The 19,124-nt window shown below is 34.4% G+C and overlaps 2 protein-coding genes across 2 annotated transcripts; one reads left to right on the top strand and one right to left on the bottom strand.

Moving 5' to 3' along the window:
- On the bottom strand, window positions 1-5,847 carry LOC149062616 (uncharacterized). Its single transcript, XM_089215373.1, has 4 exons — window positions 4,993-5,847; window positions 4,090-4,185; window positions 1,336-1,894; window positions 1-596 (listed from the first exon to the last, which is right to left on the bottom strand). Exons 1-4 carry the CDS (start codon window positions 5,845-5,847, stop codon window positions 1-3), a joined length of 2,106 nt encoding a protein of 701 aa, XP_089071499.1.
- A 1,873-nt stretch (window positions 5,848-7,720) lies between these two features.
- On the top strand, window positions 7,721-10,778 carry LOC149062615 (uncharacterized). The gene is made up of 3 exons (XM_089216349.1): window positions 7,721-8,489; window positions 9,027-9,267; window positions 9,343-10,778. Exons 1-3 carry the CDS (start codon window positions 8,313-8,315, stop codon window positions 10,770-10,772), a joined length of 1,848 nt encoding a protein of 615 aa, XP_089072475.1. The 5' UTR covers window positions 7,721-8,312; the 3' UTR covers window positions 10,773-10,778.
- The last annotated feature ends 8,346 nt before the right edge of the window (window positions 10,779-19,124 follow it).

Raw genomic sequence — 19,124 nt, 5'->3', positions numbered from 1 at the left:
TTATTTGATTCCGTTTTTTTTGTGACCTGTGTTAATCCTGTAGATTGAATTTGAAATCCTCTCTATAATCTTGTACGGTCCAATCTTCAGTTTATCCAGTTTTCTCCTGTTTAGTTTGTTTCCATTTTCCACATACACCATATCTCCTACGTTGAATTCCATGTCTTTCCGATTTTTATCAAATAGCTTTTTGTTATAATCATGTGATTTTATTGTATTCTCATATGCTATTTTTCTATCACATTTCCAATCTATTTCTGTTATGTTTCCTTCTTTTAATTCCTGTGGCAATATTGAAACATCTGTACCATATAGCAAATATCTTGGCGCAAACCCCGTAACTGAATGATCAGTATCATTATACCTATTTACACATTCTTGTGCTATTGTTGTCCAAGCTAATTTTTTATTTTTTTCATTGATTTTACATCGAATTTTGTTTACCAGTGTTTGATTAAGTCTTTCATTTATTCCATTTGAGAAAGGGGTATTTATGGCAGTAAAAACCATCTGTATCGACTTTTCACTCAAAAAACGTTTAAATTCTTTTGAATTAATTACCAGATATTGATCGGTGAGAAGGATACCTATTTCATCTGTGTTTGTTATATTGTTGACTAATTTTACAAAATCATTCGCACTCTGTGTGTTTGATGTTAAAATGAATGCGTATCTTGTGAAATGATCCACTAGAAGATGTAGATATTTTTTTTCGGATTTCGAACCTCCAAATCCACCAATCGTGTCTATTGAGATTATCTCAAAAGGCTTTGTGGCTGGACCCAGATGAGACATTAAACCAAATTTTTTATTTCCTCTTGATTTGTTTTTCATACATATCCCATAGTTTTTACAAAATTGTATTATGTTTTTTGTCAAGTTTTTCGCTGTGTATACTGTACCAATCTTCTTTTGCATTTGTTTAATACCAATATGGCATAGGTTTTCATGTATGTTCTTTATGAGTTTAATGCTGAACTCCTCTGATAACATAATTTTTTTTCTATTTCTATATTTCTTAAAATATACATTGTTTTTTTTTTATCAGATTGTTTTTTTTTCTTATCTCTTCATTATTTTTTTGATCTGTTAGAATATCATCCAGTTTTATTAGATTTATTATTTTCAATTGCTCTTCTTTATTCTCATTTGTCTCCAATACCGGGTTTCTGCTTAGGCAATCTGCCTCCAAATTGTCTTTCCCTGGAGCATATTTAATTTGAAAGTCATATTGTGACAGATAGTAGGTGAAATCCCCTAGCTCCTCATCAGTCCTAGATTTAATGTTCATGTTCTCTAACGGTTTGTGATCAGAATATACTGTAAATGATTTACCTATAAGCCAGTATTGCCAGTATCTTACTGCTTCTTTGATAGCTAAACATTCCAAATATATTGCTTTCTTTCTTTGGGCTGCATTCAGTTTTTTTGAGAAGTATGCCACTGGTTTTTCTTTTCCATTAAGCTGTGTTTGTTTGAGAATGGCTCCTACACCTTCCAAAGATTCATCTGTGTAAATCTTGATTGGTAAATCTTTATTAAAAATTTCTAAAATTGGTTGTGAGCACAGTAGTTTTTTTATATTTTCAAATGCTGTTTGACACTGTATCGACCAGATAAATCTTTGGTTTTTTCTAAGTAAATTATGCAATGGATCTAGGATAATTGCACTATTTGGTTTGTATTCATGATAAAAATTTATTTTCCCCAGAAGTTGCCTTATATTCTTTTGAGTTTTTGGAACCGGAAAATTATTTATTGAAACTAGATTATCTTTTACAGGCCTGATAGAGTTATTCTGTATAACATGACCAAGATATTTCACCGAGTCTGTTGCAAATGTGCATTTTGTGAATTTCAATCTGAAACCTTCAGTTTGTATTGCCTTTAATAACTGTGTTAAGTGACTAATGTGGTCATAAAAATTTTTAGAAATATAAGAATATCATCAATATAGTTAACAGCAAATTCTGTAAGTTTATATTTCCTTAATATTGTTAAACTTTTCTGAATTGGTGTCTTTTTTTTTAATGCACTTTTCACCATATTATACATAGTAGTTGTACTCACCTCTTTATGGAAACTTATTTGTTGTAATTCTTCCGGTATGGCAATATGTTTCTTTAGCTTCAGTGGTAATCGAGGTGATGGTCATCAAATTTGATTTTCCATCGCTTGATGGTTTTATCATAAATTCAAATTGTAGCTTCTTCATATTGCTTAAACGAAATTGTCGTTTTATAAGACTTCTATTTTATTTACTCAGGAATTGACCACAAACAAATCAAACCAATAATGTGTTGCTCTAAATATAAAGTTTTTATTTATTATTATTTTACATATTATTTATATTATATACAGAACTTACCTAAATATAAAGAAACGACAATAAATGTTTGTTATTCAATTAAATGTCAATTCCTAAACTACTATATTATAACTACTAATGTTGGATACACAATCAAATTTTAAATTCGGCGCGCTGCATGCGTTTCGAATTTGTTGCAATGTTGTCACCCTGCTGCTCCGCCGACGGAGTCTACGCAAACCGAACTTTGTACTATGAGGAGGGGACGGGTACTGTCGCGGTCTAGCCGTTGGTCGCCGACACCCGCCACCGCCGCCTTTGTCGTTTACCAGCCGTCTTGGCAAATTGTCGTATATCGTTCTACGACCCGGTGCGTCCGTTGCCGCTATCCGCCATTATTTCTATTTTTTTTTGCTTCATGCACCCGAGCCCTCGCGCTCATTTAACGCTTTCGCGAGTGTCTATCCGCGACTTGCATTTTGGCCGCCTGTGCCAATCGACGGCTCACTTTGTCGTCCGTCCGATCATCGTGTGTAACTTGAGCACTGCTCGTCCACAAACCACGCGTTCCGCCCATCCGTTTCTAACGCTGTGCGAACCGTGTCGTAACCGCCGTGTTATGGTTTGATATCACGCGCTGTGCACCCGGTTGCATCGTCTCAACCCGTTCGTGTCGTCATACGACAGGTTTTAGCGACCTTGTCGCTCGTCCGATCATCCCGTATGACTTGAGCACTGCTCGTCCACGAACCACGTGTTCCGCCCGTCCGTGTATCGCAGTGCGAACCGTGGTATTTGTTGTAATTCCGAGTCTTGCTGCTCACCTACTCGTCACGTACGTGCGTTGTACGTGTACCGAGTTTTGGCCCCTGCCGCCGAAGATTCCATCGTCGTATTGATTTTGGTTCTTGTCCATCTCCTTGCTGGACGTCGTTGTTTGTATCACCTGCTGTACGGGCCGGGAACGACACAATAATAGGCCGTGACGCCCGGTCACCAAATACTTCGCGCGCTACACTCACACACCGATCGACCTGTGTATGTGTGTATACGTGTATAGCAGTTCAATAGAGGTGGACGGGATCGCCGAGCAAGACTATTGAACGCTAGTCTGTGGTGGGTGTGTAGGTGTGTATATATGTGGTGTGTGGACTTAAAACTAAAATAAAAGGTAACACGGTTTTTGGTAACTAAGTTGCTGTAATATACAAATAATTTAAAATACACAAAATAATATAAAAATCACAGCAACAAAAAAGGTATAAAAAGATATAATAATATGGCCCTCTTGGCCCAACAGGTAAAAATGTAATAAATATAGGGTGCTGCTATGCGAGCCCCTATATGAAAACAAAATAATAATATAGAGCCGCTATTAGAGCGGTATACAAAATAATAATATAGGCCGCTATTAGAGCGGTATGCAAAATAATAATATATAAAGAAAAACTCACATAGTTGGCGGTGCTCGGCTGGCCAGCTGCTACCTATGCCTGGAATAAACAATAATTGACACACACACTATAATATAATAAAAAGAGTGGCAATTAGTGCACACAAATAAAATACAAATTTTTGGCTATTTGAGCCGTAACAATAATATATATATAATAAAAATGGCAATTCGCGCTCGTAAAGTATACAAAAATAATGCGGCGATTCGCGTCCGCACAAATACAAATAAGCCGGCGATTTGCGCCGAAGAATATAATAAATTTGGCGCTTAGCGCCCGCACAACTAATACGCAAAAATAATGATTTCTGCACGCACACAACAATACGTGCTTCGTGTTGCACACTGGAATAGACTGACGGCCGGGCGGCCGTATTAAATGATAATCAGCAGCCGATCCGGCGGCGTGCGATAGCGCTCTTATCTGCATGTTATATAATAATTCACAATAGAATTAACAAAAATAAACCAATACAAAAATAACAATTATAATATGTGACTGTGTTTGTGTGTGTGTGTGTCGATCGGTGTGGCGGCGCGAACACCTGCTATCAACATCGCCGTATCAGGTTGTGGCGTTAGAGGAGGAATACCGTCTCAACTCTAACGACCAACGTGTCTGACAAAATCAGTAGGTTAAGATAATTATTAAGACGAGTTTAAATAGTTAAATTTTATTACACGGCAATAAAAATAGTACTACAAAAAATATGATTTGACGACGTGAGTCGTAACGATAGCCGCGGGTCGGTGAGAGTACGGACTTGAGGGAACGACGGTCACGAAAAAAGTAACTCAACACGGCGAGCGATGATGGCTTCGAGCCCGTAACGGCGAAAAACCTATCGCGCGCGGCGGGAGAAAAAGTGTACGAAAAGTCGTCGCGGGCGACGTAACAAAGAGAATAAATATACAAATACAATAAGTTAAAATAATTCACGCAGTGAAAAATACAAGGAACATAGACAAAAAATACAAGTACAAATAATTCAATGTTAGGAACAACATGGTAACGACAATAATAAACGGACGCGCTAGCGTAAGTGGTGATAACACGTCGTAATCACCACATTACTCCCCCTCGGCGAGAAAAAAAACGGACTCGTTTTTTTTGGGGAAATTCGATCGATTGCGCGGCGTATGAGTGGTCGGCGACTGGGTCTTCACGCGCAACAAACGCTGGTTTGAGCCGGTCGATGGAAACCCACGTCGTTGATCGGTGGCGTTGTACCTTGAACGTTTTGTCGCGGCGTTCCAAAACTGCGAAAGGTCCCTCGTATCGTGGCTGGAGCGGCGGCTGGACGGAGTCGATTCGAAGAAAAACATGACTAACTTGGCTCAAGTCGTCTGGTACGAACGTAGCTCGTCGTGTGTTGTGGTTGGTACCGGGAGTGAAACGTACCTGAGCCATGTAGTCGCGGAGAGCTGCTACCAGTCCGGGCGGAGTAGGTTCCGCGGGCGCGGCATGAAACATCTCACCGGGAAGTCGAAGTGTCGTGCCGTAGACCAACTCGGCTGGAGCGTATTCGAAACCAGCCTTTACGGTGTTGCGTAGAGCGAGCAGAACGATTGGCAACTTCGTTGACCACTGTGCCGATTCGTGGGCGGTGAGCGCGGACTTGAGCGTTCGATGAAAACGTTCGACCATACCGTTTGACTGAGGATGATAAGGCGACGTTCTCGCGTGCTGAATGCCGAATGACGAAAAAAGTGAGCGTAACAACTCGGACTCGAACTGTCTTCCCTGATCGGTCCTGATGATGTCGGGAACGCCGAATCGAGCGATCCAGTTCGTGGTTAGCGTCTGTGCGACAGCGTGAGCTGACATGTTCTCGAGTGGCCAGGCTTCCGGCCAGCGAGTGAATCGATCGATGACGGTAAGCAGGTACTTACAGTTGTTGGACGGCGGCAACGGTCCGACAAGATCGACATGAATGTGACCAAATCGTCGTTCGGGCGGCGCGAAAGGTGTGATCGGAGAAACGACGTGTTTGTTTACCTTGGCGCGTTGGCATGGTTCGCAGCACCGTGTCCATCGCGTGATGTCTTTGTGCATGTCCGGCCAGCATATTAACATACTGTACATTGCTACACGACCGCTGTTCTCTGATTGGCCGATTCAAATTTACCGCGGTTTTATTTAATAATTATTATCAAAGAATAATATGATATCAGATGCCGCGGTTTTACATAAAATATATTTAAAATTATAATAATAATAATAGTATTATAGTATTAATAGTCTCCTAAGTCCTAGCTATAATAAAACAACTAACTATTATAATAATGATTGTTATGTTATCACAATGCGTCAATGGGTTGTTGCTTGTACGGTTTTTAATTAAAAAAATTACCATTATAATTTACAAAATGAATCTCCATTTGCCTAATTCATTCATTAACAAAGTAGTAACTGAACTACAATGTTATGAATATGTTATTCGATCAAACATTAAAACTAAAGAGGACTGTAATTTGTGGGTTTGTGAATTTGGAAAGTTAAATAATATTAAATGGAATGCTAGATCTTCTCGACCATGTGGGAAAAAAATTAATTGTTCGTAAGTATAATATTATAGGTGCATTATACCAATCAGAGAATATATTACATTTATGTAAAAGTGGCAAATACTCACAAATGTTCATAAAATATAATTCTGGGACATTAGGTATTGTATAATTTACAATTAATATAAAAACATTTTAATATATACTATATTATTATAGTATAAGTCAGTTTTTGAATTTAACACTAAATTTGTATGATTTAATAATAATTAATTATTAATATGGTTGAGTTTAAATTATTAAGAAAATATAAATATAAATGTAATACATTTTTAGTAAGGTAATATTATGAGGTGATCTATCCACTACTATCCTGTCATTATGCCTGTCAAACTAAAATGTATCAATATAAAAGTGCATACAATATATATTATATATATTTACATTTTTTATTTAAATGTTATTAACATTTTTAATATTGGATTTTTTGATATTGTGATATTGGCATGACTTCAGTAAAATCTATTTTTCAGTAGGTAACACTTATCAATGATTATTATTGTAATATGATATAATATTGTCTACAAGTAAATGAAGGATAAATTATATAGGCCAGTAATTCAGTAATAATATTGTACATTTAGGATAACCATTAACCATATTAATATGATTATTACATTTTGGAAGTTAAAATAAATTATTCTTTATCATTGTTTTTAGAATAATAATTTTGTACAGTAAACAAAGTCAATAATAATTAGTCTAAATATCCGGCACCTTTTTAATTGAGTTTTTAATTTAATTTATCAATTCTCAATAGCTTATTTTTTTTTTTAAATAAACTAATGGTATACTTTTTTCTTATAAAATACTTAAATATATTTTCTATTACAAAATATGTAAAAATAATAATCATGCTTAGCTTATATTTATTTAAAAACTATTTGCGTTAATAACTACCAATTTAAACAGTTTGGTACCCACTACCCACATACAATTTGATTAGTAGGTAAGTTTGAAATTTTAATTTAATAATTTTAAGCTATAGATTTTAATCAATAACTTATTTGATATTATTATGTTTCTTGCACTTTTGGTTTTTAAAAATGATATGTATCAATATTTTAAAATAAGTATAGTTACCTAGGTATTTGCTTTTAAATAAAAAAGATAATTTTTTTTAGTTTGAATATATTTATTGATTACAAGTTTGTACACCTATTAGATTAGGTAAAAACATTTTGAAAATAGTTTTATTTAGTTTTATCTTTATAACTTTATAAAGATTTTACAATTTCTGATAAAAAAAAAAAAATCTAAAAATACCTAATTAACATAAGTTTTCTGTACATACTTTTTTTGACAATACTTTTTTTTATTGTGGTAGATAGGTAACTGATAAGTATTTTTTGATTATTTGTGTATGATTATAAATCTGTAAAATACTTAAACAAATTTGTATTTTTTTTTTTGAATTCAAAATTACAAAGCAGTAAAACTCAAGAATATAAATTTAATATTTATCAGTACCATGCTGATTTTAAATGAGTTATATTTTTTTAATAGTTTAGATCTTTAGAAGGTTTTTATTATTTGTTTCCAGGAAAAAGTTTGTATGTCTGCATAGCTCCTTTCGTAAAGTTTCCAGAGAAGAAAATAAAAAAGGGAATTCAAAAAATGCTAACTGTTTAGCTTCTGTAACATGTATGGTAAAATTAGATACTCATTCTACACGAAAAGTAGACCCCTATATTAAGGTTTGGTTATTTGTTTATTTTTCTTATTACTTATTTAAATACATTATTAAGATACTCACCGCCTTGATAAGTACCTACTTATAATTATAATTCTCTTGTTTGAAAATTTTACTTACATATCATTTAATTAAATACATTTAGTAAAATTATTTTTCAGGATGGGTTATATGGTGTAATAACAATTAAAAATAAACATAACCATAGTATTGACACTGCTGAAACTTTACGCTTTTTACCAGCAGATAAGATACTTAAAAATACCTTTTTCGAGTATTTTAATGATAATATGGGTATAACTGATGCAATTAATTGTCATGAGCGCATTTTAGAATTAAAAGAAAATTTTTCACTGGAAGTCTTGGCTAATGGATCTATTAATCCAACTTATAGAACTGTCCAAAATTGGCATAATGAATGGAGGTTGGAAAATTTAGGTCCACGGTCTGGAACAGGTTTGATTGAGGTAAATTTTTGTAATTTTATACACATTTCATTAGTATTTAACAATTAAAGAAAGTAGTTGAAGATTTCATAGACAATTTATTATTAGTTATAACAATATATTTTGGATTTATCCATGCTCCATCTTCAGAGTATGTCTGAATATTGTGAATATAAATATTTTATTGAAAAAAATTAAGTTTATATTACAAAAAGGTTAGGTTAGCTTTATAGTTACTAAAAAAAGAAAGACATATATCAATTAAATAATAAATTAATACAAACCTATGGGGTTTTCTAATGGATCTATACAGTATATTAATAATGAATGGCAAATTTCCAAACTTATATCATTAAACTTCATACAATTTTTGATTTTGTTTTTCTTGAAAAATTAAAAAAGCTGACTTCTTCTCTTTCTGTAGTTAGAAATTATAAGCTAATAGACCTATATTAAAAAAAGCTAAAAAGTTATTTCATTTTCTGATTTGAAATGTATACAATTCCTACTTAATTAGGCATCTAAAGATATAATAACTCATAATGTTCTTTTTTCTAGAAAATAATACAAAAGATTGATGTATACAAAGAGAGAAATGTAATAGTTAAGTTCAAGGAAGATCCATTTGCATTAGTTATTATTACCCCACTTATGCAACGAGCCCATTCATTAAAGTCATCTAGTAACATTGTATTTGTTGACAGTACATCTGCCTGTGATGCAGACAATTATTCTATAACATTTATGCTTACTCCGTGTGCTGCAGGTGCAGTTCCATTAGCAATAATTATTACAAAAGGTGTATTTAAAATTAATTTTATCAATCTATAAATTAATTTCAGTTAACTTATATCCTTATTTAATAAATTAATAGGTCAGACATATTCAGCATATAACACTGGATTTCAGTTACTAAAAGAATGTGGTATAAATTGCTTTGGTGGTGTTGGTTGGCCAAAAATCTTTATAACTGATAATGCTGCAGCTGAAATAAATGCAATTGAAAACAACTGGCCAAATAGTATCCATTTACTATGCATTTTCCATGTTTGTCAGGCTGTTTGGCGTTGGGTCTGGGACTCAAAGAATAACATACCGAAAGATAAGCGACCAATAATTATGAAGAGTTTTCAATCTATTTTATATGCTGATACAGTTGATTCTTCAGAGAAATGTTTTAATGATAGTATTAAAAACTCTGAGTTTCCAAAATGGTCAAGATATTTAAATGAACATTGGCAAACAAGACACAAATGGTGTTTGGCGTGGCGTGATGAATCAACTAAAGGTCATCACACAAATAACTACTCTGAAATTACTGTTCGAATTTTTAAAGACACTGTTCTTTCAAGAGTAAAAGCATACAACGTTGTAGCTTTATTAGATTTCACATGCACAGTATTAGAAGATCATTATTGTAGGCGCTTAATGGCGTTTGCTAATTGTAGACACACTAAAAATAGAACTGCTAGAATCTTTTTAGATTCATTAATAAAAAAAGCAAGTACAATACAAAAAGCTCATATAGTATCTAAATCAGAATATGAGTATTGTGTACAGAGTGAAAAAGATTCATCATGTACTTATGAAGTAAACATTATGGGAGGTTGTTGTTCATGCCTTTCTGGTAAATTTGGTAAATTCTGTAAACATCAGTGCGCTGTTTATATTCATTTTGATGTAATTTCAAAAAGTTTCCCTCCAGTTACCCCAAAAGATAGATATGAAATTGCTATTTTAGCCCAGGGGAATGTATCCATCTCACCAGATTTCTTCCAGTCATTTTTATCGGTAAATAATTGTTCTCAAATTGATGCACCAAAAGAAAATAATACTGATTTTCTAAATTATTCTAATACTAATGAGCCAGATTATTCACATCATAAAGATAATAATGTACCAAATGATTCTGAAATTATAGAAAATAAAGAGACAAAAAATAAATCAATACATTGTATTATCGATTTAATCAAATCTAAAGACTCAATGTTTGGCTCATCCACTGCAGGGTTGAATATTTTAGAGTCTCGTTTGAAGAAGATAACAACAGAAGGACAGTGGCAATCGTTTTTACATACTGCTGGAAATTCAGCTGTTGCTTTGCGAAAAAGACCTGGTGCAAAAATTAGAGTCCAGCCAACATCTATTGCAAGGAGATTACCTAGAGTTACAAAAGGAAGTAAACGACTACCATCAGGCCGTCCAGCAAATGGTGAAATTAACACCAAAAAAAGAAAAAGAAATCTTGGTGCTAATGTTCAATTTAATGTGCCTAATGCAAAATCACATGGGCACAATCATTAAATATATAATGAGTTTGTTATTTTTTCAAACTATAAGAATTATCAATGAAATATTATATAATCATATAATACTTAATATATTAGGTATATCTTTTAAATTATTCTTTATTAAAAATAAATTGTTTATGTAATTTAAAACAGTTACTATACATTTTTATCTCCAAATATGTAAAAATTAATAAATTCTTTGTTAATTTGTAATTTAATTTAATTTATGTTATCTTGACAGTAAATAATTGTTATAAGAATTTAAAAAAAGTTATAATAACAAGACTATTTTATGGTTTAAATTGAGATGGAAGACATTTCTAAAGAATGCGTAGAATGAACTATGATTAAATAAATACAAATGTATTTACTAGTGTACCTAAAATCTAAAGTGGTTCACAAAACAAAGCATGAGTTAAGTTATTTTTCAATTACTAAATGTTTTAGGCATGTTTTAAGTTGCATTTTTCTTAATGAAACCTGTAAATCATGTTATTTAAATATTGATTCAAAATATTTGTTTTACCATCACATCTGAATAGGTTGTAGGTAAAATAATAGTTTATTACAAATACAGTAATATAATGTACGGTAGTTTATTAATTACTTAATAAATAGGTATATAAAACAAAATTTAAGATCTATGTTAGGTACTTAGGTTTAAAATAAATTTATCTGATTTTTAACTATTTGTAACTTTTTTTTCTATTTATCTTGCAACTTCTTCAAGTTCAAATTAATTTTTTTTTGACTTGAAACTTAACTTTTATTTTCCTATATTAACTTAACAAAGTAAAAAAATTGGTCAAGTTATTTTAAATAATAATTATTCCAAAATGTAAGTAACTATATAAATAAGTATACAATATATAAAGGTATATATTATATATATAAGTATAAGTATATATATTTTATTCCTATTTTAACACATACATTTATTGTATCCTTAATATTTTGTTTTGTTAAAAAACTTTTGTCAATACTGCAATAAAAGCCAATTGGGGTTAATTATATATAAATACAAAATTATAAAAGTCTACAATATGTGTACATACTACATAGGCAGATATAAACAAAATAATTTAATACGAGACTTACAAATTTCAACTTTGCTAAATTAAAAATATAGTTAATAATATCTCTAAATACATGTAAGAGTATAAAATTGAAAAATATGATATGGTTTTGATTAAAATAATTATTATAGGTACTTGTTTTATTATAGCCACAAATTAAAATATATTATATATTATATAAATAATAGCCTATATACCTAACCTACATTATATAAAAAACATACCTGATATCATCTACTTGTAAGCAATATATATCATATTATAATTTATTACATAATATAATACTAATCATTGATTAGTGTTAGGTACCAAAAAATAGATTTTACTGAATTAATACAAATATTACAATATCTATTGAATTTACCTAACCGTTAGTGTAAAATATTTTCTACTTTATTAAATCATTTAATTTAAGACTCACCCAACTTAAAATATAATTAATAATTATTATAACTATGACAACAACAGTCAACCATAACAACAACAATAATAATATATTGTATTATAATTTATTGTAATTAAACACTTGTTAATAATTAAATAAAAAATTTAAGTAGGTATATAATATGTATAGTATATGCACTTTTATATTGAAACATTTTAGTTTGACAGGCATAATGACAGGATAGTAGTGGATAGATCACCTCATAATATTACCTTACTAAAAATGTATTACATTTATATTTATATTTTCTTAATAATTTAAACTCAACCATATTAATAATTAATTATTATTAAATCATACAAATTTAGTGTTAAATTCAAAAACTGACTTATACTATAATAATATAGTATATATTAAAATGTTTTTATATTAATTGTAAATTATACAATACCTAATGTCCCAGAATTATATTTTATGAACATTTGTGAGTATTTGCCACTTTTACATAAATGTAATATATTCTCTGATTGGTATAATGCACCTATAATATTATACTTACGAACAATTAATTTTTTTCCCACATGATCGAGAAGATCTAGCATTCCATTTAATATTATTTAATTTTCCAAATTCACAAACCCACAAATTACAGTCCTCTTTAGTTTTAATGTTTGATCGAATAACATATTCATAACATTGTAGTTCAGTTACTACTTTGTTAATGAATGAATTAGGCAAATGGAGATTCATTTTGTAAATTTTAATGGTGAAAACAATAACCCATTGACGCATTGTGATAACATTACAATTATTATTATAATAGGTACTTGTTTTATTATAGCTAACTATTATTTAAAATCTCAAACATAGGATCAATTTTCTGTAAAAAACTAAACATTAGTTTATTAAACTTCAAAAATGTTAGGGAATTAAAATGTTTTTGTATAATCTAGACTATGGCATTATAATACAGCAATTATTTTTATTTTTATTTATTAATTCTCTTGACTCTTATATATAGAGACATAATAACATGTATACCTAATTTATAAACTGAACTTCACTCTAGTGTTGCATATTGTTGTACCTATATTTGCAAAAAACAAATATTATAAACTTTATATACTTTACTATTAATGATAATAAATATTATAATTTTAAATATATTTTATGTAAAACCGCGGCATCTGATATCATATTATTCTTTGATAATAATTATTAAATAAAACCGCGGTAAATTTGAATCGGCCAATCAGAGAACAGCGGTCGTGTAGCAATGTACAGTATGTTAATATGCGTCCGGCCAGCAATAACGAGACTTGATGAGACGTAGTGTGGCGCGGTTTCCGCCGTGCGCTAATCCATGCAGCGCGTTAAACACTCGACGTCGAAGTACGGACGGTACAAACAAACGAGCGTTGCCGGTCGAGTAATCCGCGTAGATAACACCGTCGGGTGATACGCGCGGTTGAAGGCGGAGGGAACTCGTATTGGTACCTGTGATAAACTGCTGTAGCTGTGGGTCGGCGGCCTGGTCGGCAGCCCACTGTTGCATCGTCGGCAGTACAGCTGTTTCGGCGATTTCGATTCGTGATAACGCGTCTGGTACGACGTTATCAGTGCCTTGAATGTGCACGACGTCGTGTATGTGTTGCGATAGAAACGAAATTTGACGCACCTGTCGATCGATTGTTTTTTCTGATTTGAGCGTGAACATGTACGTCAGCGGCTTGTGATCCGTACGCAACGTTGTTCTGCGCCCCTCGATCATGTGAATAAAATGCCGTGTGCCCAAAAAGGCAGCGAGAAGCTCTCGGTCGTACGTACTGTACCTCTGTTCGGCCGGCGAGAGCTTTTTTGAAAAGAAACCGAGAGGTTGCCACTGATCGTTGACGCGTTGCTCGAGAACGGCGCCCACTGCCACGTTAGATGCGTCGGTGTTGAGGCGAAGGGGGGCGTTCTGATCAAGATGAGCGAGCTTGGCGGTGTCGGCGAGAGCCTGGCGACACGCATTGAAGGTGGTCCGAGTGTCGTCGGTCCATTGTAGCGGTCCATCGCGATTTTTGATTTGCGACGCAAGGCTGTAAAGGGGCGCTTGCATCTCGGCGGCGTTCGGAATAAATCGATGATAAAAATTTATTGAACCCAAAAATCGCTGGAGCTCCTTCTTGGTGTTGGGCAGCGCCCATTCGTGTATAGCGACAACGCGTTCGGCGTTCGGTCGGCACGCGTCTTTGTCGATAACGTGCCCGAGAAATAGCATTGAGTCAGCCGCGAAAACGCACTTCGCCGGACTGATTGCGACGCCGTACCTTTGAAAACGCTCGAGAACGGTACGAACGTGTTTGATGTGTTCGGCTTCGTCGTGTGAAGCGATTAACACGTCGTCGATGTACGCAAACACGAAATCCAGTCCGCGTAGTACATCGTTGATAAATCGTTGAAACGTTTGCGCGGCGTTGCGCAGTCCGAAACACATGACGGGAAACTCGAACAAACCGAACGGCGTCGTGACCGCGGTTTTGTGTACGTCGTTCGGGGCGATAGGCACTTGATGATAGGCACGTACCAGATCGAGTTTTGTGAAAACAGTCTTACCGGCGAGATTTGCCGTGAAATCGTGTAGATGCGGCAATGGGTATCGATCGGCGACTGTTACAGCGTTAAGACGACGGTAGTCGCCGCACGGTCGGAACGTACCATCTTTTTTGGGCACCAAAAGTAGTGGACTGGCCCATGAACTCGATGACGGCCTGCAAATGCCTTTTTGCAGCATGAAATCGAATTCTTGACGTGTGATCCGTAGTCAATCGGGCGGAAGTCGGCGTGGTCGGGCGAAAAGAGCTGGTCCCGTGGTATGCAGTTCGTGTACCACTCCGTGTAAAAAATCTGTCGGCACAGGCGATTCACGCGTGACTTCGGGGTAGTCTAGAAGTATGGCGGTCCATTTCGACGGTCTGGCGATGGCGCAAATCGCGGCCGAGGACGATACGGTAGCGGGCGTAATTTTCACTGAACTGTTTACCGCGAGATCGACGAGGCGGTTTCGGCGTATATCGATGAGCAACCCGTAGTAGTGTAGGAAATCGGCTCCGATAATCGGTCGCGAAACGTCGGCCATTTCGAAAGTCCACGAAAACAGTCTTTTGAACCCAAGATCGAGATGTAGTTGCTTTGGCCCGTATGTTTTGATTTGTGAGCCGTTTGCGGCGACGAGTCTTATATCGGCGCTCGTTGTTTGATTGATGTTTTGGTATAAATCTAGTTTAGCGCCCACCCGAATTTTTCGATTTTTTTTTACGAAACCTAGGTAAATCAACGTTTTAAAAACGATGGTGCAATAATAATTTAGCGGAAATCCATGGTTTTTGAGATATAACATTTTCAAATTTGAGTTTTTCGGCAATTTACTTAAATAAGTAATTTAAACGCACCTCTGATCATTGCTGTGTGGCGCAGTGGTCTGAAAATACTGTGTGACGCGTACTATCATGGGTTCGGACCTCGGTCAATGGAAACAAATTTTTGTCTTTTTTTTCAATTATTTTTAATTTGGCCCGCGTTGCGCAATCCATATCACTAATTTTTAGATCGATAATAAGACTTATCAGTTATACGCGTGTGGTCGACTGTCGTCGATACGTCGAACATAATTATAACTGTTACTAATAATACTGTTAATACTTCTGCACAATCAAAAAAATAACGATTTTCGGTATTTTACACATTCGTTAAACTCTCTATTATACTTAATACAAGGAATATAATACTTTAAAATTAAGTAAAATTTAAATTTAAAAAAAGTAATAAATATTAATATATTTTTCATAAGTTTATAATTTATATTTTATATTTAAGTTTTACAAATATCCAAAATCTATTTCTAATTCTATATCTTCCTCAGATTCTGATGACTTGGTCAAAACTTCATCACTAACATCACTATTGACTGTTTCCGGTGTAGTAGGGTTGTACAACAATGAACATAAACGAAAAAACTCATCTAGTGGGTTCAAATTTGAATTTCGGCAACATTTGAAAAACATGTGTTTAGCCAGATACCTAGCGTAAAAAATGGAGTTAAATTTTTGTCTTTTTTTTTAAAAAAATTCGTTCCGTCAAATTGCATTTTTTAACGTTGTAACCTACTTGGGGTGGCGTTACATAGCAAATCGAGGGATATTTTCGTTTTTAATTGTCCGAGCGAGCGCAGCGAGCGAGTGACCCGGCCCGGTTACTTAGTGCAATAAAAATGCATTTTTTTTTTAACCTTGTGACCTACTTGGGGTGGTGTTGCATAGCAAATCGAGGGATATTTTCGTTTTCAATTGTCCGAGCGAGCGCAGCGAGCGAGTGACCCGGCCCGGTGACTTAGTGCAATAAAAATGCATTTTTTTTTAACCTTGTGACCTACTTGGGGTGGTGTTGCATAGCAAATCGAGGGATATTTTCGTTTTTAATTGTCCGAGCGAGCGCAGTGAGCGAGTGACCCGGCCCGGTGACTTAGTGCAATAAAAATGCATTTTTTTTAACCTTGTGACCTACTTGGGGTGGTGTTGCATAGCAAATCGAGGGATATTTTCGTTTTTGATTGTCCGATTTAATATAGGTGACTCGGTGCTATAAAAATTCAATAATAATACATTAATTCGATGTTCGTTATCGGACGCGCTCATGTTCGTACGCGGATTTTATATGATTTAAGATAAAGATACATTAAGTTTTTGACCGTAAATAAAATGTAATACGACTTATCTTTGGTTCATAACTGTTTCTAAAGCAGTATTCGCAACACGTGAGTTACATACTTTTGATGTTTTTATTTTATCATGTCGTGGTCCGTTGTTAAATTGTTTAAATTATTTGAGTATAATGAAGACGGCCCGTTGTCAACGCCAGTTATTGAACAACTTCAATTATGGGGTCTTATTGCCAAAAATAATAGCCTCAAATGTAAAAATGGCCATTTTGCAAAATTGTGCCAGCACGGGGACTACGCTGATGGGTTTGTTTGGCGGTGCAGACAGTGGTCTACAGTTAATAAAAAAAAAGTGAGGTGTGACTTTAAACAGTCAATAAGGAAAGGTACGTTCTTCGAGAAATCGCATTTGTCGATTTATCGAATCGTAATGTTCGCATACTTGTGGACGGAGAATGTGTCTCTTTCCTTTATTAAAAACCAAATTAACATAGCGCAACAATCAGCTGTCGATTGGGCATCTTTCCACCGGGAAGTAGTCTTTGATGGAATGATATTGAGGCACGAAAAAATTGGTAATTTTTTATTTTATGTTATATAAAGCGACAGTATTTTTTTTATTATTGATTATATTTATTACGAAGGCGGTGTTGGAAAAGTTGTTGAAATCGATGAGTCGAAATTCGGTAGACGAAAATATTATAGAGGCCATCGAGTTGAGGGGCAATGGGTTTTTGGTGGAGTAGAGTGGATAACAGGCAAATGTTTTTTAGTACCCGTAGAACGTCGTGACAAAAACACATTGCTGGAATTGATTAAACAGTGGATTTTGCCCGGTACATTAATCATTAGTGATTGTTGGAAAGTATGTTGTCCTGTTTTATTTTTATTTTATTCATCAATATTAATCATGAATAATCAATTTTAGAGTTATGACTGTTTAAAAGACGAGGGTTATGAACATTTAACAGTTAACCATTCCATAGAATTTAAAAATCCTGATACCGGTGCGCACACGAATAATGTAGAGGGGATGTGGCGTCATGCTAAGGCATCTATTAGTCAGTACTCTCGGAAAAAACGTTTTTACGCAGGGTATCTGGCTAAACACATGTTTTTGAAATGTTGCCGAAATTCAAATTTGAACCCACTAGATGAGTTTTTTCGTTTATGTTCATTGTTGTACAACCCTACTACACCGGAAACAGTCAATAGTGATGTTAGTGATGAAGTTTTGACCGAGTCATCAGAATCTGAAGAAGATATGGAATCAGAAATAGATTTTGGATATTTGTAAAACTTAAATATAAAATATAAATTATAAACTTATGAAAAATATATTGAATGAAAATCGTTATTTTTTTGATTGTGCAGAAGTATTAACAGTATTATTAGTAACAGTTATAATTATTTATTATATCGACGACAGTCGACCACACGCGTATAACTGATAACTGATAAGTCTTATTATCGATCTAAAAATTAGTGATATGGATTGCGCAACGCGGGCCAAATTAAAAATAATTGAAAAAAAAAGACAAAAATTTGTTTCCATTGGCCGGGGTCCGAACCCATGATAGTACGCGTCATACAGTATTTTCAGACCACTGCGCCACACGGCAGTGATCTAAGGCGTCTATAAATTACTTATTTAAGTAAATTGCCGAAAAACTCAAATTTGAAAAAGTTGTAACTCAAAAAATATTGATTTCCGCCAATTTTTTTTTGAACCATCGTTTTTAAAATGTTGATTTACCTAGGTTTCAAAAAAAAAAAGTGAAAAATTCGGGTGGGCGCTAAACTAGATTTGTTCCGATGTTTTTCGTAAGATTGTGGGGTCGCGGCAACACCGAAATTTCCGCACCAGAGTCAATTAAAAATCGGCGTCCGGTGCGGGTGTCATTGACGAAGAGTCGGTTAGGTTAGGTTGATGCAACACCGCCGCCTCACGGATTTTTCCGCATCACAGGCGAAGAGTACGCGCACGGATCGCGACATTTCCGCGCGTCTGCGCCATACCTGGCATGGTAGTAACACCAACCTGATGTCGCACTGGTAGCTCGATGATGAGAATGCGAGCGGGAACGGTCGCGTTGCTGATGTGTGTCACGATCGTTTGTCGTGCGCGTTAGCGCAGCGGCTTGCGACGTCGCAAGGGACGCGACTTGAGCGGTAAGCGCGTGAATAGCTTCCTCGAGGGCGAGG

This window comes from Diuraphis noxia, unplaced genomic scaffold, assembly GCF_037042655.1.
Source record: "Diuraphis noxia isolate RWA-SAM2 unplaced genomic scaffold, SU_Dnox_SAM2 contig0001, whole genome shotgun sequence".
Classification (NCBI taxonomy): domain Eukaryota; kingdom Metazoa; phylum Arthropoda; class Insecta; order Hemiptera; family Aphididae; genus Diuraphis; species Diuraphis noxia.
Note: the sequence above shows the minus strand (reverse complement) of the source record. Positions and strands in the feature narration are given on the sequence as shown.

Excerpts from the sequence above, each read along its gene's own strand:
- LOC149062615 (XM_089216349.1), top strand. The coding sequence starts at position 8,313 with ATGGGTATAACTGATGCAATTAATTGTCATGAGCGCATTTTAGAATTA. Across the intron at positions 8,490-9,026 it reads CTGGAACAGGTTTGATTGAG|AAAATAATACAAAAGATTGA; the intron begins GTAAATTTTTGT and ends TCTTTTTTCTAG. Across the intron at positions 9,268-9,342 it reads AGCAATAATTATTACAAAAG|GTCAGACATATTCAGCATAT; the intron begins GTGTATTTAAAA and ends ATAAATTAATAG.
- LOC149062616 (XM_089215373.1), bottom strand. The coding sequence starts at position 5,847 with ATGTACAGTATGTTAATATGCTGGCCGGACATGCACAAAGACATCACG. Across the intron at positions 1,895-4,089 it reads CAGTGTGCAACACGAAGCAC|TTATTAAAGGCAATACAAAC; the intron begins GTATTGTTGTGT and ends CACTTAACACAG. Across the intron at positions 597-1,335 it reads CTGGCAATACTGGCTTATAG|ATGAAATAGGTATCCTTCTC; the intron begins GTAAATCATTTA and ends TAACAAACACAG.